The following is a 27,140-nucleotide window of genomic DNA, read 5'->3' as shown; positions in this document are numbered from 1 at the left end:
CCACAAAAGAAATATCAAGGAAGAAAGCTGGAGGAAAAACACTGACCCTGAAGAAGCCCATGGCGGTATGCGACTGCACCAAAAATGTGGGTGCAGTTGACAGGGCCGATCATTATTGTGCAAGTTATACATTTTCTTGTAAATCAATGAAATGGTAGAGGACGCTTTCCCCCACCCCCACCCTCTACCCGAAGTTTCAATTGTCAACGGCTTCATTTTGATGAGGATGCAGCTCCTGAAGCAGGGACAGAAAGAGCAGTGACACCTGCAGTACCGAAGGGACCTAATAGAGCAGCTGGTAGGTGATGAAAAGGCTCGACCTAAAAAGCGGAGCCCATCTGCACGTTTGGACTGTGAACAAAGGCTGGATGGAAAGCCCCATTTCATATACGAGATTCCCGGCCGAAGCAGCAAAGACTGCACTGTTTGCAGTGACCAGAAAACAAAAGGGGGCAGGAAGGAAACGGTGTTCTTCTGCAAAACGTGCAGCAACAATCCCATACTGCACCCAGGAGAGTGTTTTGAGCGCTTCCATACGCTGCCAAAGTATCGCTAAATGACATCGAGACAAAAAACAGCTGAAAAAATAAACATCCAGCGAGTTTTTCTTGCACAGCTGTCGTTTTCTTTTGTGGTACCCAAAACTAGGAAAATAGTTTCGGACTGGAAAGAATGTAAAAGTTTTGGACTGAAAGGGTCAAGCAACTTTTTGCTTATCCTGTAGCAGTTCTGCCAAGCAGTTCGTCAAAACGACTGTACAGAGCCTCCAAAAAAACCCTTTATGACCCAACGTGGCCTTCACCTTGACCTTCTACAGTCATACCTGTCTATATCGAACTCGCAAGAAAACTGCAATTATTTCGATATATCATGCCATTCCATAAGAAGTTTTAGTGAATTTGGCAACATAAAAGCACATCCTATTTGTGAGAGCACTGTATTGACGAAATTAGCTTAATTGCGACTTCCTCTTGCACAAAATAGAGTAGTAGAGCCCTGCTGATGCGTTCCTGATCCATAAGTTTTCTTGGGTATAATGTCGCTAAAGCTCGGTCCCGGCAAAACGCTCAGACACCCATGTATTAAATCCTCTTTGACGTGTTGTCGTTGTTGCATAATACATTGTGACGTTAATGTATAACTACAAGAAAATATCAATTGTACCATCTGTATAATAAAAATCTAAAAGGAAGTTGCCAACCTGCCATGCTAGACACCCGGTATCCGCACAATTCTAACCACCAGCAATGTGCACTTTTGACGTGCCATGGTCCTGGAAGAAATTTTGGAAATTTCGGACACCTTGCAGCATGCTGCTTAATATTAGGGCTCCGCCTGCTTGACCGTATGCCAGTTCAGCCACAGAAATGAGAAAGAAGTAGCTGTGGTTTGGCCATGGCCATCGTTTGGCCGAGAAAGAAGTAGCATTGGCCATGTCACCGGCTTTCCCTAGAAACCGAAACTAATGAAGTCTAGCCGATCCAGTGGTTGCCGAATGCATCCAAACTGCAGGACAAGCCAAGTCAAGGCGCTAAGTGTTGAAAGGCTCCATCAGCTGCATTTGCTGCTATCATGCGAGTTCCGCGCATCCAGCGTTCTTAATTTGCGTGTTGAATAGCAACACAATCCCGGGCAACATCTTCAAGCAGTTTCAAGTGACACCAACTCCACCCCCAATGTCAGAATCGATGAGGAGGGTGATTGAGGGAAGCACCGGACAATAAGTTGCAAAATACCGACAATCATTCGGCTATTGCAATGTGGCAGACTTTTCTTCTTCTTCCGGCGCTTCGCTGGTTTTAGACATGAGGAAGTATTGGGGGGGTACAGCTTAAGAGATGAGAAAGAGGAATTGGAAACAATGGAGTAGATCAAGTGAAGGTGCGTACAAATAAAACCCCTGTGCGCTTAACTGTGCTTGGTGGTTCCACATTTACTGGTGACCCGGACTATGAATGCGTCCTTCAGTGGATCAAACCCAGGCTCCAGGCGACCTCAACTCCACTCCTACTACCTCTGCAACCGGTCAGGTACCTTCTACGGGTTTTATAGGAGCTACAGCTACCATTATGCTACCACAGCTATGGCTCGCCGATCACACATTATGGTTCCTACAAGCTGAGAGCAAGTTCCGCAGTCATCACGTCACATTGTAGTTTCACAAATATGAACTGTTGCTTGAAGCTTTGCCCCTACAGGCCATGGCCGAGAGACGCGACATCCTCAACCAGCCACATCAGGAAACACCATACACGACAATCAAAGAGGCTCTTCTTGGCCGTCTCGTCCCACCTGCGCATCAGTGTATTCAGCAGCTCCTGAACAATGAAGGGCTCAGTGACCGACGTCCCAATCAGTTTCTGCATCACCTGCAACACCTCATTAGTAATGAACTAGACTCCTTGGGCATGGCCATATTACGTGAGTTGTTTCTGCGTCTTCCAGCCTATATATGCATGGTGCTCAAGCCCTTGTTGCAGCTTGCCCAACTGGCCGACGATATGATGGACGTCGCTCCGGCAGTCATAAAGACAGTCCGTAGCTCTCCACTTCCTGAAGTGGATTCCCTTCAAAAAACAGTAAAAGCGCTCGCATCTCAAGTCACTGACTTGTGTCAGGAATTGCGCAACACTCGCAACTTCAGTGACCGAGCCTATCCAACTCATCAGCCTCTCCCACTGCCTTCTATGCAATGGCCATTTCAACAACCTCAGCGCAGTTTTTCATCACAGGACCTGTGCTACTACCACTGATGTTTTCGTGCAGCTGCTCATCGATGTATGTCACCCTGTTTGTGGCGCATGGGAAGTACTCAGGCCAGTCAATAACAGCGGCGGGTGATTGTGGCCATACGTCAAGCCGCATTTTCCGTATAACTGACCAAAACACAGGACTGCGTTTGTTGGTTGACACTGGTGCGGAGGTCAGCATAATTCCTGCGTCCAAAGCTGACCGGCGTCTCCGCACAAAGTCAACCCCCCTACAAGCTGTCAGCTTTTCCGTCATTGCAACTTAAGGACGTAAGTCTCTTACCCTCGATCTCAGTCTTAAGAGAAGGTTGCCATGGCTATTTTAGATAGCAGGCGTCTGCTATGCCATCTTAGAGGCTGAATTCTTGAGCCGTTTTCATCTGCTCATGGACATAAGCCACTTTCGCCTGGCGGGTAACATCACGGGTCTGTCAGTCAATGGTTTTCTGCCGCACGCTACTGCTTTCAACCCTACTTTCATCAAACTGCTTACCTCACTGTATGCAGCTCTACTCGACGAGTTTCCAGAGATTCGTAGTCTCCAATGGATAAAATCGGTAAACACACTGTAACCCATTGTATTGTTACCATAGGCCGCCCTTTCACTGCCGCCCCTGCCAACTCGGTCCTGATAAGCTTCAAGTTGCCCGCAGTGAATTCGAGCATATGTTGTAACAAAAAATAATTTGTCCGTCATCCAGCTCGTACAGTAGAACCTCGTTCATACGCTTTTAAAAAGAAACTCAAGAAAAAGCATAAAACGGGCTATCCGAAGTGGCTAAAATATTTTGACAGACTCCACTATTGTTGATGTTAACTTAACGCGAAGCGTCACGCGGATCATTGCAACACGAGACGCCAACTTGCGCCGAGCTGGTGGTGTTTTGGTGGCCCGAGATGCGTTTTGATGTTTTCATATTGCGTGGTTTTTAGGAGGGCGACAGGAAACCGAAGTAAAATCGAGCTGGTGGACGATGGCAGACGATGCCAAAGCAAAACGTAATGCCCACATCGCGCCGTCTACTGCAGGGAATGGTGGCGCGTTTGGATTATCGCCTACTAAAGCATACAGGCGCATCACTGGTTTTAGACATGAGCGAGTAGAGGGGTAGGCTCAAGAGATGAGAAAGAGGAGTTTACAAATAAAACCCCTCTGCTGCTAACTGTGCTTGGTGGTTCCACAGCAAATTGGTTCACTTCGGTAATGTTGCCAAGGGATAAAGATTATGCATTGACTGTGCTTTTGTCGATCTGTAGCGTCAGCATGACAATGGTCGAAATAAAGACTGACCATGTCACAGGCAAGCATATGTGCATGCAGCAACACATTGATCACTTTTAAAGATACTCGATGATACAGTTAACCCTCGTTTAATAAAGTAGGTAAAATCAGCAATTTGCTTCGTTATATTGACATTTCATTGTATTGATATTCAACCTTCTGTAGAAACAAGTACCGTCGCCGATCGATTTTTCTTGCAAGGAAAGGGGCTGCAGAATTTTCCTAATTATCAGGCAACTGAAAAAAGCAAATTTAAATGAGAAAACAATTTATTTCGATGAATTTGGGAGTCGGCGATGAACGATATGGTTTCATGCCACGTCAGCAATATCTTCACATCAGCGGTACGAATTAGGCGAAGCCAGCCACGCTTTCTTGTGCACTCTACCCCTGCAGCTGACAGCAGGAACTCAGCGAATTTGAAAATGTCAATTTGGTAGACACCCTGATATACAACATTCCTGCAAATATGAGCTTTCTGTCTGTAGAAGTTCTTTATATACAAGGGAAAATATAAGCCCGCGTGGCAATTCAGCGATTTGCAAGAGCCGCGTGGCAGTTCTTAACTGCTGCGCACCTGTGCGGATCGCAGTGTCAAGGTACACTGCCAGCTGGCTTCTTGCGCAAAACTCCACTTTTTGCGCCACCGCCGGCAAGTGGTTCTGCCCAATCAACATTGACACCCTGCATATAAGAACTGCGACCTTTAGAACATACAGGATTTCTCTAGATCTGAGTATGGCAGCGATAAAGTGGTTCGGAGTTGAAAATGAAACTTGCCGGCGGATACCTGTTGACGTCTCGGTGCTATTTGACGCACTTTCGCCGTCTGTGCTGAAGTCCGATGAATTAAAATCATCTTCAGAGTCTGTGCTGCTACCATCATCAAAAAATTATGATGCAGACTCATCAAAATCCATTGAAATTTGCTCTTTCCGAAAGGCACTGCACGCGACACTGACGCCGTGTTGGAAGCTATGACTAAAAGGCACTTTAAAAATCCCCCACACAGTTTCTCTTTTAGGCGCTGGATAGTGCTAGCTGTTCAAAAGTGCTCCGAGCACAGCAAAATTTGAAGTTTAAAGTTTAAACCATCGATAACAGGTTATCGGTGGATATAGGCATGGACAGGAAAGTGTTAACATCGACTCACCACTCGTATTTGACTAAATGCTAAAAGAAATTAAACATTCGTCATCGACATCACCATTAATTTTGATGCAAAAGCGTCAAATGGCCCATTGAGTGAAAAAGTCAGTGGCATCTGCAGCAGCGAAACTTTCCATTGGTTGTGACGCCATGTCACAAGGGCGCTGATGTTGGCTTGCGCTTGCTGGCTCCGGCCTCGACGTAGCAGAGCGGGCGAAAGGGTACACCTGCTGCAGCAGTATTGTGTGAAGGTGGAATGCATTGCCACGACACCACGTCACCCTCGCTCTCACTCTGGGAAGCCTGTGTTATCCGTGCATTCCTGGATCTGCCTAGCCACAGCGCAGTAGAGCTACACAGGCACAACCAGGCTAAACCACCTTTTCTGATTGGGGAATGGCAGCTCGTCCAGCTACAGCGCAGTAAAGCCACCTTCTGGGGCAGTTTTGCGTTCAGTATATCGGCAGTGGCTGCTATTTATGTTCAATGTAATATTACTTTTTGCTAAGTTCTCATTGCAACTTTATGGTGTTTAGAAATGGTTCGATAGAAGGGATAATTCAATGTCATTGAGTTCGATATACTACAGTCAACATCCGATTTTTCGGACTTCCTTAGGGGTCATGAAAATGTCAGAAAAATCTATCAATTAGGAAAAGTGAATGTTCTTTTTACTGCCTCCAAGGGGTCAAATCGCCACAGGCACATCCGAAATAGCTCTGAAGGTCTGCCAGTACGCTTATTAGCCATATTGGTGCTCATACTGTGGCGGGAGATGGTGGGTGCACACGTGTATAATTAAGAAATACATACTATTGTAATATGAGGATTTATTATAAGACTCTAGGCACAGTCTAGTTGCACCGGCAGTACACAACGCTGATCGCGCGCACAGCCGACACAAGGGCATTTTCTTCGTCCTCCTCTTCACTACATGGCCCCCGGGAGAGAAGAGGAGTCCTCCTGGCGACTTACAGCGTAGGTAGGATGAGGGGGTAATCGTAAGGCTTAAGTCTTAAGTCGGTTTACTTGAACCGTGTCACGCCCGCGATGCATAAGGTTGGGTGATGGCGTCACAGGTTCTACAACGTAGGTGACAGTGGAGGTACGGTCTATGACGCGGTAGGGGCCACCATAGCGTGCAAGGAGTTTGGTTGAAAGGTCAGGGCTGCGAGGCGGGACCCACAACCAAACAAGGGAACCAGTCGGGAAAGGTGGTGTAAGTGCGCCACTGGGCTTCTTCGATTTTCCACTTCTGGCTACCCGCGGGCTGCCAGAGCCAGCCAGAGCATCTTCGTTTTTCTCTGGTTGCTCCGCCCACCGCGCTACGCACTTCCGCCGGGCGTTCGTTTTGCTCGCGCTGGACGGTTCTGGCTACCCGCGGGATGCCAGAACCTGCCAGGACGATTTTGGTCTGGCTGCTCTCTAGAAGTTCTCTGGCTAGCAGACGACTAAAAGAGGCGATGGGCGCTCGCCGCCATCTTTACGGGTACTTCACGGATTGCAACGCGGGTGCTTGAGGAATTAAATTTACCTCGCTCAGCCAACTGTCTACGGTCATCTTCGGATTTCCTTACCTCTAGCGTTATCTTTTTAGGTGCTAACGCACCGTTCCGCATGGCGAAGCGGTATGATACGAGCCATGGTGAACCGTTTGAATCTTTTGTGTGCGTGTCCCCAGCTGATTGCTTCTTCGCGGCGGTGAACAGCGTGCCGCGCTCTCATGCGTGCATGTTATCTGCATCGTGTTCCACGCAAGTTGTAGACGCTCATTCACACATTGCGGTACATTTTGGGTTCGTCTTTCTCTGGTGGCGTTCCTTTTCACATATCTCGCGTATGTATATATATATATCTCCTTTCCCTGCAGTTAGCGAAGGCTTTGCAGCTAGCCCGTGTTTGCTCCGCCTCTCCGTCGTATGCTGTGGCAGCTTGAAACCGATATGTGTTCGAACTGCAGGCCGTTGATCTAAGAATACACTGATTGCATTCGGTACATTTAGACACACGTACATTGGCTTATTGCTCTCATGATTGCGACCAATGTTGTTTTTCGTGTGAAACGTTTCGCTCGTCACAGGCGACGTGCATTTTCATGCGCCAGCCGCGTCCCCAGCTCCTTAAATGAGAAGCACCATCAGCCACAACAAACTTTATGAAATCGAAGCCCAAGCAGGTCGGCGCGAAATTTTATGCGTATGAGCTAGACGTACCCGATAACCTGCTTTTTCATGTCTTGCGATGACACAACGCCAACTCATCAATGTCGCCGGTGGTCGACGTGATCGCTGCGAGCAGGGATCCTCCAGCTATCGCTTTCGAGTATACAATCACGATTTCCCGTCTTGTCATCCGCCGCGTCATAGGCCATCTGTTGCGCTGCGCAAGCGAGGTTGGCCGAGTACGCGTCCTGCGCCGAGTCGCGCGAAAGTGATTGTATCCCTGAATGCAACAATATATTTTCAAGCTGGCAACGCATAAATGGGCCGACTATGCCGAGCGCGCGCCGGCCTCGACGGGCGCTGCCATGCTGGTAGCATGTTTACATTTGGCCAGGTGTACCGGCGTTCGATTTTGCAAACTTCAGGCAGGTTCGGGTTGTCTTGGGATCCCAGCCCATGTGACTTCCTGTCAGAACCGGAACTAGCTGGCTGCCAGCTGGCTGCCATCTGGCTGCCATCTGGCTGCCATCGGGCTGCCAGAACTCCGAAAATCGAAGAGGCCCACTGTCACGCAGCAGCTTTTGACGACCTTGGGCGGCGATCGTAAAGGTTCGCGCGAGCTGCCTACAGTCCACGGCATATTTGGTGACTTCAGATACAGGCATGCATTCGGAAGTGTCAGGTTGTTATGATAGCAGTGTGTCCATAGTACACGAGGGCTCTCGTCCATACAGCAGAGAAAAGGGCGAAAACCCAGTGGTAGCTTGTGTGGCCGTGTTATAGGCATACGTGACAAAGGGCAAAACAGTGTCCCAGTTGCTGTGGTCCGAGGCAACGTACATAGTCAACATGTCACCGAGTGTGCGGTTGAACCTCTCTGTCAAGCCATTCGTTTGCAGGTTGTAGGCTGTAGACTTGCAGTGAATGATGCTGCATGCAGCCAGAAGGGCTTGAATTACTTCGGACAGGAAGACATGCCATCTGTCGCTGAGCGGTTCACGTGGTGCGCCATGTCGAAGAACGAAGTTCCGCAAGATGAAAAACACAACTTTGCACGCAGAGGCTGCCGGGAGTGCTGCAGTCTCAGTGTAGCGCATCAAGTGGTCGACACCTACAATTATCCATTGGTTACCCGAGGAGCTGCAGAAAAGTGGCCCATATAGGTCTATGCGGACGCGATCGAAGGGCCGAGCCGGACAGGGCAGCGGCTGTAGCTCACCAGGAGGGCGCTGTGGAATTTTACGCCGTTGGCACGCTGTGCAAGCGCGTATGTACTGGTGCACGAAGTGATACGTGCCATGCCAGTAGAAACGCTGCCTTAGCCAAGTATATGTTTTCAGAACGCCGGCGTGACCATTGTGAGGAGCAGCATGAAAATTTGCGCATATGTTAGAACATATGTGTCGTGGTATCACAAAGAGCCATTTGCGACCATCAGGCAAATAATTTCTGCAGTAAAGGATGTTGTCGCATACAGCAATGTGAGTGGCTTGGCGACGATGTGTTCGAGAAGAGGGTGTGACGGATAGGTCGTGGAGGAAATTTGGCATAGTTGAAAGTGGGGATCCTTACACTGCTCGTCCGGCATATCAGCGACGTTGAAGGCTGACATGGATGCGAAGAGCGGAGACACTGAAGCCACATCAGAAGGTATCGGGTCAAGAAGCGGTTCAAGGGGCTGAACACGACCTAGTGATTCGCCGCGCAGTAAGGTCACAGGGTAGTGAGACGGGTTACACACAAGCATAGAGGATAATCCAGATACAGTGGTAAGGACAGCAAATGGGAAAGGTAGGGCTTTGCGACTGTAGAAAAATAGGCGACGGTGTAAAAAGTACTGTAGCGTTTGGCGCGGTAGAGCAAGAGACGGGCACAAGCACATACATTTCAGGTGTTATGTCCGTATCGGACACAATGGTGAGCTTGGAGGCTTTATCTTCAGAAGGGTCAGGCAGCGGGGCATCGGCAAGCAGGAAAAGTGCCACCTCGGCTCGGGCACAATCGATGATGGCACGATCGTGAGACTAGAAGTCCCAGCTGAGAATGATGTCATATGAACATGAAGACAACACGAAAATTCAACAACATAGACAATGCCGTCGATGACCACCCTTGCAGTACATTGAGCAAGCGGAGCTATATGCTGCACGGTCGCGGTGTGTGGAGGCTACGACAAAGCTTTCCATCGATAACAGAAACTGCATCCCCAGTATCAAATAAGCGCAGTTGTGGCGATTCCTTTGACCAAAACATCCAATAAATTGCATGGCGACTGTGCAGGCCTTGTAGAAGTCGCGAATCTTGCAGTTCGTGCTTGCGGAACTGCAGCAACTGGTTTCCCTTGCTAGGTGACTGGCGGCAACGTAAGGGGGAAAGCGAGCAACAACATAGTGATGGCGAATGATGGGTGCCAACAGGGCATCGAGGATGTGGCGAGAACTTCTAGTTGGGAAGCATCGCATGCTTGGTAGCATCGTGGGAATAGCCATATCCAGGCGTTGCGACAACAGCGTTAGCATTTGGCATGCGACAATGGCAGAAGCGCGCGACATGGCCGGCAACACCGCAAGGGAAACATATGGGCCGGTTGGGCCGGTTGTCGCGCGTGCGCCAAGGGGTCTGACTGGGCTTTGAGATGGAATTGAGGGTGACGCGGGAGGAAGTGCAGCTTGAAGTTGCATTGGCGCAGGAAACTCGAACGTCGGCAGCACATGTCGCGCATTGACTTCGGCATCCACGGGAGGGCAGGGTTGAACTAAAGGTAGCGACGCAGCAAGCTCCTCGCGAATGGCTCGCCAAATGGAAGCAGCCAGACATGTGTCAGGCTGGGGAGCTCTATCATTGAGAGGCAGCATAGACAGTTGGTTCGCCACCTCCTCACGAATGAAATCCTTAATCTCAACAGAGAGCAATGATGCTGGCGTGGAGTTGGAGCGAAGCTTGAGGCCCGAGAGAGAGTCGGCCAGGTGCAACAGCGCTGCGCGCAAGGACCCTTTGTCGATGCAGCTCATCGAAGCTCTGGCAAAGAGTGAAGACAGCAGCAACAGCAGTAGGGTTTCGTGCCAGAAGCATTTGAAATGCGCCGTCCTCGATGCCCTTGAGGATGTGCTTCACCTTGTCCTCTTCACTCATGGTGAAATTGACGCGGGCACAAATGTCCATGACATCTTCCATGTAGCTGGTCTAAGTCTCGCCGGGCTGTTCAGCACGGAGTTTTCGCAAGGCCGGGCGACCGAAGACTTCCGCAAATTTTGTTTTGAAAGCGGACCAGGTTTGTAGTTCCCGTTCATGATTGTGGAACCAGAGGTTCACAACGTCAGCAAAATTGAAGATGACGGTTCATAGTTTCGTCGGGTCATCCCACTTGTTGTGATCACTGACGCGCTCGTAGGTAGAGAGCCAATCTTCCATGTCAGTCTCACCTGATCCGTTAAAAACAGGAGGGTCCCGCTGCCGCTGGACGGCGCCGCACATGATAGAAGCGGCGGATGCTCCAAGCGGATTGTTGGGAGCCTCGTTCATGGTTGCGGCTGGAGCAGTTGTCAAAGTTCGGCTGTGAAGTTCCCGTGTGAGGTCGGGGAGTGCAGCACCTTCCACCAAATATAATATGAGGATTTATTATAAGACACTAGCCACAGTCTAGTTGCACCAGCAGTACACGAACGCTGATCGCATGCACAGCCGACACAAGAGCATTTTCTTCGTCCTCCTCTTCACTACACTATGTACTGTGACAAAGGCCTCTTACCACCCTTGGTATGCTTCACTGCAGTACTTTGTGTATTCCTGGCTGCTTAACACCGCTGTATTGTGGTGGTACTGACTTTTTGGAATCTGGTATTATGCAATGCTTTTTAGACCTGTGCCGTGCTTTCTGTCCTTCGAAGTCATTGGCGAGGATGACAAAGACATAGTTGGAGCCATTGCTGGCAGTGGTGAATTCTTTCAATAAAAAACACAGCATTGGCCAGAAGGAAGCTTGGGTAGTGAAAGTCGAAATCAACTAGGCCTAGTGTTGCGGAGCACACCAACGTTTATAGGTACTTTTCAGTTTCGCAACTCCTCCTCTTGAGCTGGGCGCAACTTGTTCCTAAGGGCTGTGAGAGCGCTGTGGTCGGGCTTTGCGCCAAGTGAGCGGCGCTGCTCTGCTGACGTGCATGCTGGTCGCGGATGTTTGCATTGCTTCTTGTGCTGGTAGGCAATTTTATTGCCTTGTCCTCGTTTAGGCCTTGTCCCTGTCCTCGTGCACGTGGCTGGCGGTCGAAGCCTTTTGTGCCCGGTCCAAGTTCTGCGCTCACGGAGACACGAGTACCTGCGACATGCGGGTCATCGAGTGTTGATATTGCGTGCACACTTTGGTTTGTAGGTCCACTTTTTTTTTTTAATCTCCTGAGATAAACCTTACTTCTGGGGCCATATTTTATGTCATATTATGGAACTTCAAGCCAATATGCCGACGTGTTTCGTGTCTGCTTCCACCAGCAGGTTCAGGAAAGCACCTACAAACAGCACATAATTCCCCCCGCTGTCAGGTCTGTGTTGTTACTTTAGAATTGGCAAAGAGCCATTTCCTGCGTGGAGACGTGTTTGGGAGAAATCATGCAAGGTATCTGATGTACAGTTTCAGGATGGTGACATAATCAAGTCGCATGTAACATGTTGCATGCCATAAGTGGCGAGGTCGTCGAAAGTGAGCGCAGTGCATGGAATGCATAAAGTACACAGTTCTTTGCTTGTTTCCAAACGTTCCAGTCTTTTTCTCCCACCGAAAACATTGAAGGTCCTTAAGACAAACGGAACTTGTGCATGAGCAAGTAGTAGATTCATGTTGTGGCCTGTCTGGAAAACATCCATGTCACCCCTTCCTTTGGACGTGCTCCTTCAGCTGTGGTGCCTAGCGCATTAGTATACCTCAGCTTAAACAACAGCAGAAAGAAAGAAAATGGTCACCCCCCCCCCCCTGAGTTCTGAACTGTGGCTTTTCTGAAATTCAAAGTTGGCAAATTGAAGATCTTTTCCATTTTGTAACACACATGTGCTTTTCACATGAATGAAATACCAAGAAAATTACCATGCAATCAAATCTACAGCGGTAGTGTGAAAAGGCCAAACTCTAGTCATATATTTGGGAGAGCCACTTAGTGTTATGTGATGACAGGTGCTTTATTTTAGTAGTGGTGACATCCATTCTGAGCAATCCTTAATTTGTACCTGAATGGTAAAGGTGGGATGTGTTTCTCTCTCTCTCTCTCTCTCTCTTTGCAATGTGAACTTTGGGATACTGTTGAACTAAGAGCTTACTACCAGGTATGTAGCTGGTGCAGCAAGAGTATTGACGTGATGTTTACAAGATTTGAAGCACATTCAGATCGCAGGGTTAACTTTCACACTATTTTACCATAGGTGAGTGCACCAAGATCTGGCTTATGTACCAGCCTTCATATTTCAACATTAAAAAGCAAAATTCTACTGCTTTAATATAGATAGCTGATGTCTGAACAGGGCAACATTTCGGCACAAGTGGGCATTCCTTCCTTTAACTCATTGTCATGTTTTGAACAGAAATTGCTGCTTATAAGCGTGCATGTAAGTTGAGAAAATGCTGCTCTCGTATGGACATTTGTAAACAGAAGTATATGAAAGATATGCAAGCTTGGAGCTCCCGAACTGCACTGGAGCCTGTTCGCACTTGGGTAGCAATGACGTAACGCTTCTGGTGCGCAGCCGGTTATGTGGCAATTAATGATAGTTGTATGTAACTACGCGGCTATAAAAGTCACCAAATTTTAATTACCTTATGTCACGGCAAGATTAGGTGTTTATTTGCATCACACAATTCATGCGTGGCGCGTCGAAGATCTCTTGGAAACGGCTTTCACTTTACTTAAAATGAGGATGCTTACAGAACACACCGCTTTTATTGAGACTTCAACAAGAGGCAGCTCATGTACCTATCTTCCTAGTTAGGTTCTGCATATATAAGAGAATAAAATGTTATGGAGCAAGACGGCTGTTTTATTCCACAAGCACCATTTTAAATGCCAGGCGCCATGAAAAACAACCATAACTGCACCAGGCTATAGCAGACGACGCTTGCACACTTGGCACCAAGGTCAACAGCAGCGGTCCACTTGCTGCGCATAGGCGAGACGAAGGAGTACGGAAACTGAAAAAGTATCTATAAACATTGGAGTGCACGACAGCGTAATATGACCACACACCAACTGCCACTTGGCCAAGCACAAATGGCTATGGTGGCAGCAGTGGCTAAGGCTGCCAGCGGATCAGCATGCAAGAGTGCTGGTTCGAGGCTGCTAGATAATCACAATGGCGGCCGTGGCAATGTCAGTGCCATTTCAGACCTGCGGAAACTATAAAAAGTTAAGAAAATTGGACAGCAAAGGCTTTCAGCATTCAAAATTTCAGATGTCCTTATACATTGGCTCACTGGGGTACATGAAGGTGTCCGAAAAATTGGTTTTTGACTGTACTTCACACAATCGCTGTAATGTTTTTCTTACTTGTGATTCTGGCATTGTGACTACAGAAACTGGAGGAAGACTTCGCAAGGCAATGTGAAGAACAGGAGCGCTTCTATGGCACAAGTACGTTCCTCAATGACTATGCCAACATGGATCGGGAACAAGTGACACTACAAGGACCCCCACGGACATTAGACACTTCATATCATCCAAGCTACTGAGTTTAGGATCTTCATATAGACTGCAAATACCTAACACGTGGTAGCAGTGTTTTTCTCGTTGCTTTAAGGCATAATTCTTGAAGTGCCTGTCAGTAATATAAGTTTGCTTTTATGGCGCATTGCCTGAGGGCATTTGTTCTCTGGGAACCTTTCAAGGACTCGTAATAGTTACTTGTTTCATACAGGAGAAATGCTCTACACCGCCATAGTCAAGAACAGGTGGGAAAATGCCAGGAGGACTCTTTAACATGTCAGGCACATTGCAATGTGAGCTACTGTGTTGTCAGTCGGTTATATGTGGTAGTAAAGTGTATGCATTACCAAGATGTTAATTAAATGTCATCTCTATCTTTTTTTTTAAGGTGCATAGCTCAACACAACTAGAAATACTTGAAGCTGATTCTGTGACATAGTTGCATGCGGCTTCATACTGTACATTTTGCCAGTGTCTTGTTTTTCACTAGCACAGGGGCCTAAAGACTTCAGTGCAGATGGTTTCTCACTTGGTTTCATTGCACAGAGATGCTCTGCGACAGTGCTTTGTGGTGCAATGGCTCGAAAGTGCCTCACTCTTTGAAACTTACTACCAGTGTCTTTTTTTTTTTTTCTTCCTCATTTTTATGTACTTTGATGTTCTCTGCAAGACACTGCCTTCGTTGTGTCATGGCCTGTGAGAAGTCCATCTCCACAAGCTTTTACTCGTTCACACTGCTCTATGATGTGACTTAATTGGACAAGTAGCAGTTCTGCTAGATTTGTGGAGAATATATCTGCATTGTTTTATTGACAGTGGACACATGTGCATCACAACATGTCAAAATGTCTAACTGTGCCTGTTTGGGTAACTGTAATGTTGCCATCTGCAGTCATTGTTCCTGTCGCAAAATATTGGGTGACATAGGTACTGTCACATTGTCTACATCTTCCAGCGTTCAAAGTATAGCCTCTTGTTTTAATGTCGCTGTGTACAGAAAGCAGACACCATCTATTGCGTGTCAGTGAAGCATGAAAAATGTGTAACTGTTCCTGTGAACTGGCAGAACCAGTGCTGTCTGTGCAGGCAACCATGCTTGGCTAGCGTAGGGCTTCTGTGAATTTTCTCATAAAGCAAACACAACTGCGAGCAGTGATAAAAGACCGAAATGGCCAAGCCTTCCAGTAGTGCAGTTCCAGGGTGTTGCCAGAATATGCTTTGTTTTATAGCTTGGCATGGTTGTGTGTGATAGGACTCAAAATAAGAATGAATGTAGCCCGTTTTCTGATACATGTAGGTTCGCTGTTAACCAGCATAAGCACTTAACATGCCATATCAGATTTGCCATCTCTCAACATGTTTGAGGATGGCTTTTACAGTACTTGTGTGCATATGAAACAGATGGGCTGCCTGCAGAGATCTTCCTTTGCTGTGCCAGTTGTCAAGGTCACATTTCCAGAAGTGCTTTGTTGAAACTGGCATAATTAACAGTTCCAACATGCTGTACATAGTTTGGTACATGTATGCGTAGAGACTACTAATTTTCATACCATATTAAAAAAGTGTGGTATACTTTTAGTACACAATATTTTCAGAAGCTTGCTGAGCATAATAAAGCTTTGACATGTTTTGAATGCTTCTCTTCCTGTTTGCTTTACAAAGGATTATAAACACTAACACTACATCACTTGATAATGCAGTTGAACCTCAGTGTAACGAAGTCAGTAAAATCGGCACTTTGTTATATCGAAATTTTATTATATATAAATTTGACCTTTTATGCAAGTAAATGCAGTCACTGATCAATTTTTATTACCCGAAAGGGGCTGTAAACATTGCCGGGTTATTGGGCTACCACAAATTGAAAAAACTTTAATGGCAAAAAACAAAAGTCGCAGTTTCGCCCGAAAGGCGAAGCATTGATTGTGATAGCAAGATATTAGGCAGGTATACAAAGTACAGTAGTGTTATCGGCCATATAAAAAAATTCGCTTACTAAATTGGCAAACATGGTGTCACGCATGCACACGCAAACATGAACACATCTCGCTCGATGACTGCGGACACTCGCGGTCATAACGCTGGCGTGAAGAGCGGCAGAAGCAGCGAGTGAATTGACCATGCTGTCTAGCTTCAACGCGGACTAAGCGATGAGAGCATAGCGCTCAAGAAACCAGCCGACGCCGCACCTGGCCTGGACTGCCGACCGCAGGTAGCTTTCAAGATGGGGCCCACATGGCTGCGTTCACCCACGCCATACACAGCCGCCGCCGGAGTAGGACGTCTCCCCCAGTGCTTTGTGCATGATGGAAGACCGCGCTTCCTCCCTTGCGCACATGAGATCGAGCTACCATCCTCGGCTCACCCTAGCACACTTTCACCCGCACTCGCAGCATACGACGCGCCGCCATGATGTTATCATGCTTGGACTTTATAGATCACGGCGATAAATATGACAGAAATGCACCTGGAAGTGTCCATGTAATTGCTATCGCAATAAAAAAAATTTTATTTTGTTGAATTTGAGAATCGGCGGCCAAAGATTTCATGCCGTGTCGACGATATCTTCACAGCGGCAGTACGAAGCACAGCCTGCAAAGCTTTCGCGTCCACTCCGCCGCCGCCGATAGTGTCACCCACAGTGGGACAGTGCTATCAGCAGACTGGTCTCCCACAGTTCGACCAATGCAGCATCAACAACCTGTCGGACGCCGCAAAGAAAGCTTAGCTTTAAAATCTCATGAAACCGTGGCGACAATTAACAACCAGTTGTTCAAGGCCACCATGTTGTAAGTTTGGGGTATCGCGTGCACGAGTCCTGTCATAGAAACCTAGCAAGATGCGGTACGGCAACTTACATTTCGGTGGCCGTTATGCATTATTTCTAGCATTGGTCCTATGAGGGAAAAAAATGTTTTGCACAAAAGGCGAAGCGTTCATAATGATAAGAAAGTATTAGACTACTATATAATTAAGGTTTGTAGTCCTATAATTGCAGTAAACATTCGCTTACTAATTAAATTAAGCATGGTGGCACGTGCCGCACGAGCAAAAACATGGGGCTGTATTCTGTAACGGTTCGCTTTGGAACTGGTTTGCTCTCACAAACACCATTGGTCGGTGCTTCGTTGTCATCCCTAGTGGGCGTGACAACAAATTTTGTTGTTGCACAAGTTGTCAATCATCTGGAAAGGAACCTGTCGTCTGCTACGAGAGGAACCGCAGAGAAGTGGTTCGCTTGAGGGTCGCGTGCGGTGGCGCACATTGCTACGGCAACCATGGCCGTCTGCTAGTCTCGCGCTGGCCAGCGCGACATAGGGATGCCGATAGTGCCTTCTTTTGTTGTGTTGCTGGCGAATGTTGGCCAAAGACAACAATCTGATGAGAAGCAACGGTGCGATGCAAACGACATCAGCGAAGGCAAGTTCCGAAGGCATTTTAGGCGCCCTGAAAATAGAATTTGATGGATTTGCAACAAGCTAGAATAATGCGGACCACAAGATTTAGTAGTGTTGACACTGCAACGTAAGTGCTGTGCATGCTATTTTTTTGCTACGGGTTGTTTTCAGCAGTGCGTCTGGAACATAGAAGTTATTGGGTTTCTCCAACCGTCAGTCAGTCGCATCATTACCGCCGTTGCTAGGGTGATTACGGTTGAGGGAGAAAAAAAGGGGTGCGAGATTTCTCTCCACACTGCAGGAGAAAGCCGTAGTCAAGAACGCTTCCTTGAACGCGGCAAGAGTCTCGAAGTTGTGGGATGTGTGGACGGAACTCTAATGGCAATCATCCACCCTAAGAAGCTCAGCCACGGCTAAACAAAATCCTATTAGAGCTGCAGCCTACGCACAGAGAACTGCTTTGATTGCTTAACGTATGGCGCATCACCTAGCGACAAAAAATATAGCAACGCAGATAAAATTAAACCACTAGCTGTCTCCGTCGGAAGCTCGGTTATTACTGGAAATTAAATGTGCAAGTGTTCTATACAAACAAATCTTTTTTTTCATCGAACTAGCAACATCCTTCAATTACTATATCGTTCCCAAAGTACAAAAAGAAATGATGATGTGACTTTGCGACAGAATGCCGTTCGTTCATTGGCCCTCGCGCCGCGACATCCATTCTTTCTCCGAGTGCGTTTCTCACAGTGTACTAGCTGCGAGGGGACATGCAATTTAGAACACATGCTCTGGCCCTTGTTACGAGAGTATAAGGACATCACTGAACAGAAGTGGGACTTGGCCATCAAGAGCTCGGAATACCATCGTCAGCTTTGGGCTGTCCCGAGATCCTGCGATGCGGCGGCTAGGTTCGGCCTAACTGTCCCTTTTAATTAAGTTCTTCGTATCTGTATTCGAGTGACAGCACTTTGACGTAACAGCCAGACTGAACCGGTTCCAAAGCGAACAGATTCCAAAGTGAACCGGTACAGAATACAGCCCAAGACCTCACTCGATAACTGCAAACGCGCTACCACAACGCTGGCGTGATGTAGAGCGCAGGCAGAAGCGAGTGAACGCTTCGTCTGCCTCTTGCTTCAGCGCGTCACCGAAACTGGTATTTACGCGACCCAGTAATAAACACCCGGGAAGACAGCTCATTACGACATTGCCTCCTAGATAGGGTGCGCAGGCAGTGTTAAAGCTCCTCCATACTGCTACCGCCGCCTGTGAGTTCGTGGAGGGGCAGGCAGCGCATGCGAAGCGACTGCTGAGTGCCCGCTTGCCCGCATCCCCTCCCCCATTCAGTGGTATACGGCACCGCATGGATGGATGAATGTGGATGTATGTTATGGAGCGTCCCCTTTGGAACGGGGTGGTGGGTTGCGCCACCAAGCGCTTGCTATTATACTGCCTAATGTCCTAGGTTAAAAAAGAGAAAAAACACTATGAATTCCCGGAACAAAATTTTCTGATCATGTATTGCGAACTTTCTTTTTGTGCATCTCCGTTTTTTGTCGTTTCCCTACTTTTCTTCCACCAATCTTCCAATCGCCTATTACTAATCTATATTGCGGACATATTTACTTTTCCACTGCTCTCGCTGAACCCAAGGGCTTCAAGGAGGCCAGTGGGGCCTAAATCGACCGCTGGGCAGACGTCTTCACATTCTAATAAAACATGCTCCATCGTTTCCCTAGCATTACCGCAGCGAGCACATGCTTCTTCTTCCTTCTTATATCTAGCTTTGTGTTCTAAGGCATATTATCTCGCTTCGAAAAGTAATGAGCTTCCCTTTGAGTTATGATAAGATGTTTCTTTTCTGATTGTGTTTTTTCCTCTTAAGTAGTTACTCATGGCAGGCTTCTTTTCTATTGCCCCCACCCATGAGATTATTTTAGTGCCTCTGACTTTCCGCGTGACGTTCTTTGTTGCTGTGTTGCCCACCCTACAGGCCGCATACTTGCTGGTAAGCTTCCTAGTTCTCTTCCTCCACTGTGAATCAATGTTTTTCCTGTACAGATACTTCAACACTCTCCCAGCCCATTTACTTTCTTCCATATTCCTCAGTCGTTCATAATCAATTTTACTGCAAGCTTCCCTGACTTCAAAACTAGTCCAGCCCATATCACGCTGCACAGCTCCATTTGTAGTCTTCCCGTGAGCGCCCACTACGAGGCGTCCCACTGACCTTTGGTTCCCATCGAGTCCTGATTGTACCCCTGATTTAAAGCAAACAACTGCATTTCCAAACACAAGTCCTGGAACCATTACACCTTTCCACATACCTCGGAGCACCTCGTACCTATTGTATCCCCATAGCGACCTGCGCTTCATTATGGCTGCCATTTCTCTTCCCCTTCACTGTTGTTGTTTTTCCTGTGTTTCCATATATCTATTGCCTTCGTTTATCCATATACCAAGGTATTTATATTCTGTTACCCGAGATATTTCCTGGCCCTGTATTGCCACTGTCTGTTCACTGTTTTCATTGAATACCGTAAAGCCTGATTTTCTAACACTAAATTTCAAACGTAAATTGTTGCCTTTCTGTCCACAGATATTTGCCAGACGTTGCAAATCACTTTTCTTGTTAGCTAGCAACACAATGTCGTCCGCATAAAATAAACCTGGAAGCTGCTGCTTTACTACTGTACCCGCCTGTTTGTATGAGAGATTAAACCTGATATTGCTTCCGTCTAGCACCCTCTCCATCTTTGCCATGTACATCATAACAATGGGGATAAAGGGCACCCCTGCCTGAGTCCCTTGTTGATATCAACTTTCTCCTCTCTCCTCATCCTTGCCATTCAACGCAAACGGTATTTTCTAGGTAAATCTCTCTCAAAAGCTGTATACAATCATCACCTAAACCACCTTCTCCTACCAGAATAACCCACAAAATGTTGTGGTCTACGTTGTCATAGGCTCCTGTAATGTCTAAAAAGGCCACATATAACGGTCTGCTTTCTACTCTTAATATTTCAATGCACTGAGTAAGAACAAATAAGTTATCATCCCAACGCCTACCTATTCTGAAGCCACTCTGAAGTTCTCCCAAAATGCCATTATTCTCTGCCCATGCTTGCAGCTTTAATTTGATTGCGGGCATTGCTAGCCTGTATATTACCGATGTAATAGTCAACGGTCTATACGAGTGAATGATATCTTTCTCCCACTTACCTTTATAAATTGAATTCATTCTACTTCATCGCCAGCTGTCTGGTATTCGTCAATCTTTTATAAAGTTTTTTCTACTGCTTTCACCAGAGCTGCCTTACTTTTTGATCCTAGTTCATTAATCAGCCTAACGGGAACCTTGTCTAGCCCTCTGGCTGTGCGCTTAGGAATTTTCTCTTCGGCTTTCTTCCACTTGAAATTTGTCAGCACCAGCTCCTTTTCCACGTGGGTCTCTTTCATGCTCTTTTTTTTTTTCAATTACAACCTCGTCATTGCCTTGGAAAGATTCGGCTGCTATTTTTCGGATGTAATTTATTACCGCTTCCCCTTAACGTATATCATTTACTATGGCCGTGCTCGCAAGCTCACATAAACTATGAACAGGACAAGCGCAAGTTTGAAGAAGCAATCCAGAGCAAAGAACTCGCTCCCCAACTCTGGGCTGTCCAGCAGGTACACGATGCCGCGAGGAAACTCAACCTCCCGGTTCCGTCGTGGGAGACGCCCACTCTCTGAGAGCCCAAAGCTCTCGTGGCCTGCAGGACCTCGAATAAAGTTGATTTCCTTCCTTCCCCTTCCATTTTTTTTCCATCTTTGTCTAGGATATGTTGTATTGTTGTCAACTTCGTGCCTAATAATATTATGTGGTTCCAAAATATTCTAGGTGCGGCTTTCTTTCTCGCGTATTTGTGACAGCCAACATTCATTTTCACCTTTTATCTTTGCTTGAACCAGTATTTATTAGTATTTGCACCAGTATTTGAACCATAGACTTTTTCTCCCGGTATATTTCCCATTTACTGGCTACTTCATCCTGCGGCAACTGCGCCTTCTTTGCCTGCCTGCACTCTTGGGATGCTTTCTGTCGTCCTAACTACGGCGCACTACGCCGACACAAGCGCCGCCCCGGTCACCGCACATTCCATGCATCAGATGCGCCGGCGCCTCTGACGTGCCCGACATAACCACAGAAGTGCAGGTGACATGCACAGAGAAGTGGTTCTTTAGAAGAGAAAGGTTAGTACACGAGCACAGGCACCATCGCCACACTCTCCCCCCTCTCCCCCTACCAGTCTCTATTGCTGCAGTGCTGTCGCCACACATTTTCCCCCTCTCCTACCCGTCTGGACTGCTGAGTGTCATAGCCACACTCTTTCCCCTCACTCCTACCTTTCTCCATTGCTGCAGTGCTGTCGCCACATTTATTCCCTCTCTCCTACCCGTCTCCATTGCTGCAGTGCTGTTGCCACATTCATTCCCCCTCCTACCCATCTCAATTGCTGCAGCGTGGTCGCTACACTCCTCTCCCCGTACCCGTCTCCATAGCTGCAGTGCTGTCGCCACTCTCTCCCCCTCTCCCCTACACATCTCCATTGCTGCAACGCGTACCTCCCTGGGAACGCATGCGGGGGATGCATACCTGAGGGCTAGAGGTAAACAGCTTGGTTGTAAAACTGCAAGCATGGGCCGAACGTAACTGCATAGTAGTAGAACTTCGGAATGGCTCCAGAATCAGTAGGCAACTGGATGATAACTTATTTGTTCTTCCTCAGCTGTATTGAAACATCCAGAGAAGAAAAGAGACCGTTATGTACGTGGCTTTTAGGCATAATGAGAGCCTGTGACAATGTGAACTGCAACATTTTGTGGGATATTCTGGAAGGAGAATGCTTAGGCAACGACTGTATACAGCTTTTGAGGGAGGTTTACCGTAGAAACACTGTTTGCGTTGAATGGGAAGGAATGAAGAGTGAGGAGAAAGTTATGTCACCAAAGGACTAAGACAAGGGTGTCCTTTATTCCCCCTGTTGTTTATGATGTACTTACATGGTAGAGAAGCAGCTCCCAGGTTTGTTATGCGGGCGACATTGTGTTGCTTGCTCGCAAGAAAAGTGATATGCAACGTCTGGCTAAGAGCTGTGCACAGGAAGGTGAGAATTAAGGATTGAAATTTAGCTATAAAGAAATCATGTCTTATGGTATTCAATGAAAACAGTGAACAGACCTCCATTGTCAATGCAGGGCGAAGAAATATGTCGGGTAAAATAATAGAAATATTTTGGGATATGGATAAACGAAGGAAATAGATATATGGAAACATCAGATAAAGCTATAATAGCAAAAGGGAAGAGAAATGTGGACATGAAACGAAGTGCTATGCGTATACATTAAGTACCGAGGTGCTCTGGGTTATGTGGAAAGGTGTAATGGTTCCACGACTTACATTTGGAAATCCAGTTGTTTGCTTGAAGTCAGGGGTACAATCAGGACTCGATGGTAACCAAAGGTAAGTGGGATGCCTCGCATTGGGCACTCACTGGAAGACTACAAATGTAGCTGTGCAGGGTGATATGGGCTGGACTAGTTTTGAAGTGAGGGAATCTCAGTAAAATTGAGTATGAAGAACGACTGAGGAATATGGAAGAAAGTAAATGGGCTGGGTGAGTGTTGAGGTATCTGTACAGGAAAAACATTGATGCACAGTGGAGGAAAAGAACTAGGACGCTTACCAGCAAGTAGGCGGCCTGTAGGGTGGGCAACACAGCAACAAAGAACATTGAGCGGGAAGTCAGAGAGGCTGAAATAATCTCATGGGTGGCGGCAATGGAAAAGAAACCTGCCGTGAGTAACTACTTAAGAGGAAAAAACGAAATCAGGAATGAAACAATTTATGATAACACAAAGGGAAGCACATTACTTTTCAAAGTGAGATCGGGATGCCTTAGAACACGCACCTATAAAGCGAGATATAAGAACGAAGAAGCAGCATGTGCTGGCTGCAGTAAAGCTAAGGAAACGATGGAGCATATTTTATTAGAATGTAAAGATATCTATCTGCCCAGCGATCGATTTAGGCACCATTGGCCTCCTTGAAGCCCTTGGGTTCAGCGAGAGCAGTGGAAAAGTAAACGTCCGCAATAGGGATTAGTAAGAGGCGATTGGAGGATTGGTGGAAGAAAACTAGGGAAACAACAAAAAACGCAGATGTACAAGAGCACAGTTCGCAATAGGGGATCAGAAAATTTGGTTGTGAAAGTTCAGTGTTTTTTTTTCTTTTATTATTGTTTAACCTAGGTAGGACATTAGGCAGTATAATAGCAAGAGCTTGTTGGCGCAACCCACCGCCCCGTTCCAAAGGGGACGCTCATAATATCCATCCATCTGTCCGCTCCACCATGCTAAGCATATAGGTAGTGACTACAGTGACAGGGCCCGGCTCTTTAACCACAATTACATATGACAGTGAGACATATGGCAAAATATGAACATATATATGGACATGTTGAAATAAGAACGGTAATAGAGGTCCCATGACCATGATCGTATGTGACAAAAGATGGACATACCGTTTTTGCGATTTCGCTAAGTTCCATGTTTGAGGCCTTCCCGCATGCACAATACATTTTTCCTGTGCATGAATGTTTTCTCAGCAATCAGTGATCAAATCTCGATACATCTTGTGTGAAGGTTGGGCTGAAAAGTGGCTTCTTCATAGTGCACGTAGCTTGTGGAGAAAAGTTTAGGGTTTTTTCCCAGAATAAGAAGGCAGCAAAAGAAACGTTACTTAGTGTTTGAAAAACAGTACAAGTTGTTAGGCTTACATGAGAAAGTACTCAAGCATGACAAAAAAAAATTGTGCATGCAGGAGCGCCTCAGACTTGGAACTTTGCGAAATCGCAAAAGATAGCATTCTCCACCTCTTGTCATATAAATCTTTTTCCCAAGAAAACTAGTGTTTCATGCAGAGCTAAGGGTTATTTGTTTGTGTCAACATATTTGCCCATCACATATAAAAAATTTTATTGAAAACAGGAAATAGTCACGGGACCTTGATTACCGTAATCTGAACATGCCCATGTTAGTTTGCATATCTTGTGAACTTTACATATTTTCAAAAATTTCACACGTGAAAATTCTGACTAAACCACACCTTACTTTTTGGCGTAGCTGTGACAGACTCATATTTAAAGTGCAGCCACTTCAGGCACGCGTCACACCCAATGGCATTATCATGGACCCTTTGCTGACATGCAGTACATGTCCACGAACTAAGATTATGCTTCTGAGTAATTGTTGCAGTGAGCGCGGCTACCCATCATATAGTTCCGGATTTCACCTATCTCAACTCTGTCGTCCAGAACTGCTGAAGGAACTTTCTCATGGGAGACTTCAATTTCTTCTTCACCAATCTTGTGTCCACTAATAGCATTTGGTTGCATGGAACAACGTACCCTCCAAAATAAAAAAAAAAAACAATTTCGGCAAAGCACTAAAATCATATTTATTAGCTATAAACCACTGATTTGGTGCCTGTATTCTTGCTTGGTGTTCTGTTCTTTGCGGTTTGATAATTCATGTAACGTGATCATTTTTATGCATGCTGTAAAAAAATGTTTTCTGTTTCTAATGTGCTGACCTGTTGCATTCATCCTCTGTATTGATCCCCCTATGGTTGTACTGAATGTCTTATATTTCGCATCTGGACCCATCCACTAGCCTGCAGCTGTTGGGTCCAACAGTCTTTTGCGTGTGCACTGTAACACCGATGATGATAATAAAGTTCACTCGAATGGAAAGCGAACGGTAAAGAGCACATTAAAGAAAAAAGGCATGGCATATGTTCATGCTTGTGTAGCTCCAGACAATGAATATTTTACTGGATTAAGGGTTCTGCGGAGTCTGTAAGTTATGCAAGTTTAGTTTCTCATTGAAGGTACGTGTCCTGTATGGACTAGAGAAAAAAACGTGAGGAAGCGTCATGAAACGTTTGCGTACGACGCAAGTACACGTTCTGAATAGGGACCACAAAGTTAGCGCGATTGTGATTACGTACTTGTGGAGTTGACCAGACTGTTCAGTGGCATCAGTACATGTGATAAGTATGCCACTGCAATAGGGTAAGAACAGGCTGTTCGTGAAGTTAGACTGCTTAAGTTATGTTCGGGTATTGGTGGTTGATAGCCTTAGGTTTAGTTCTGCGAAACCTTTGCTCTTGCAGTGCAATGCTCGGGTCTGGTTAAGCTCAGGGGGAACGTGAACGCTCGCTTTGACGGCAGAAAATTTTGCGGTCAAAATTTGGGGTTCCCAGTTGAGCGGCTTACATTGAAATGTTGATAGGAAGCCCGGTGGGTTAACAGCTGATTCTGGGCATTTGCACACTGTATTGTGTTGCCGGGATCGACTCTTCTGCAGGTGCCGGTTGTTGTGAGATGGTTTAAGGGATTTCAAGTGCGCAGTGGCAAATGCAGAGAGCAAAGCCATATTCTTGCTCACCAGCCATTCTCTTCCTGCCCAGCGGTTATCAGCGCTGGCTAGTCGAGATTTTCCGGGCCGTGGAGGAACTGCTACGATCGGCCTGCAGGGGTACTGACCTGCGAACCTTTCCCAGCCCGCCGCAGCTGTTTTGATCGTCCTGTGGGGGTAGTGATCTTCGAACCCTTCCCGGCCCGCTGCGACAAGTCGCTTTGGAGAGCCAACAATGCGCCTCCTTCGGAGAACTGGCGATCACAGCAAAATTAATCAACCATGCGCCTCCTTCGGACAGCCAACGGCACCAGCAAGTCTAGCCACAATCGGCGGACCGAGTAAATTGTTATTCGATTCGCTGTTGCCTTCACGGTCTACTTGGAGTAAGATGACTCCTGGAAAAGGGTGTTTTGCGGTGCGCTTTCACGGGCCCCACAATTCATCACAGTCTGCTGACAGTCGCGGCGGCTACCTGAGGAGTCCGCTCTGCAATCAAGACACGCCGGCTGGGGTCAAGCGTGACAACCCATGTCTACGAGGACTCTCCCCGCTCGGTGTGCTTTGTGCTTAGTCTTTCGTGCTCCATTTGGGAGTCATGTTAGACTGTTGAAATGTATCCCCTGTCGTAATGTAAGTATTGTAAATAAATCCCGTACTCCTAGTTCTCGATGAGGGCAAGTTCCTCCCTTCAACAACGTCCAAAACCTTACAGGAGGAAGTGGCGTGCTAGTTTCTGCTTTTTATCCCACATGAAAATGGGCTCTGAATTTCCAGCTGGAAATCGTCTTTCCAGCCAGGTTTCCAACTGGAATCAGCCCTTCCAGCTAGAAATTTTCCAGAGCCAGCTGGAAATGGCAATTTCCAGCTTGAAGTGGAATCCACCTCAGCTGGTTTTTCAGCTAGAAGCAGCACTGCCAGCTGGAAGTTTTCCAGCTTCAGCTGGAAACAACTGGATACAGCATTTTTTAGCTGGAAACAGCGCTTCCAACTGGAAACAACTGGATGGAGCATTTTCCAGCCGGAAGTAGAATCTATCGACTGGAAAGTGGAGCTTCCCACTTGCATTAAGACATCTTTTGTATCTGCAACATGCCCATATTTAGCCCTAGGTGGTGTTTGTATCAGAACGAAGAGCTTTTACTCTTGCAGCAGCAAAAAAAAAAAAATTATTTTTATTCGTTTGTGTTGTGACACCAGCACAAACAATCGTAATTGCATGAACTGCATGGAAACGCTCGTCACTCCGGGTACCT

General features: G+C 46.8%; 1 protein-coding gene across 2 annotated transcripts in view; it reads left to right on the top strand.

Moving 5' to 3' along the window:
- Slik (Sterile20-like kinase) overlaps nt 1–15,654 on the top strand; it is a 121,363-nt gene extending 105,709 nt beyond the window's left edge. For both annotated transcript variants that reach the window (XM_075677379.1, XM_075677380.1), the window contains exon 21: nt 13,891–15,654. In XM_075677379.1, the coding sequence (XP_075533494.1) occupies nt 13,891–14,046 (156 nt within the window). In that variant the 3' untranslated portion in view covers nt 14,047–15,654. The remainder of the gene's footprint in view (nt 1–13,890) is intronic.
- The last annotated feature ends 11,486 nt before the right edge of the window (nt 15,655–27,140 follow it).

The sequence above is a fragment of the Dermacentor variabilis genome, unplaced genomic scaffold, assembly GCF_050947875.1.
Source record: "Dermacentor variabilis isolate Ectoservices unplaced genomic scaffold, ASM5094787v1 scaffold_12, whole genome shotgun sequence".
NCBI lineage: Eukaryota > Metazoa > Arthropoda > Arachnida > Ixodida > Ixodidae > Dermacentor > Dermacentor variabilis.
Note: the sequence above shows the minus strand (reverse complement) of the source record. Positions and strands in the feature narration are given on the sequence as shown.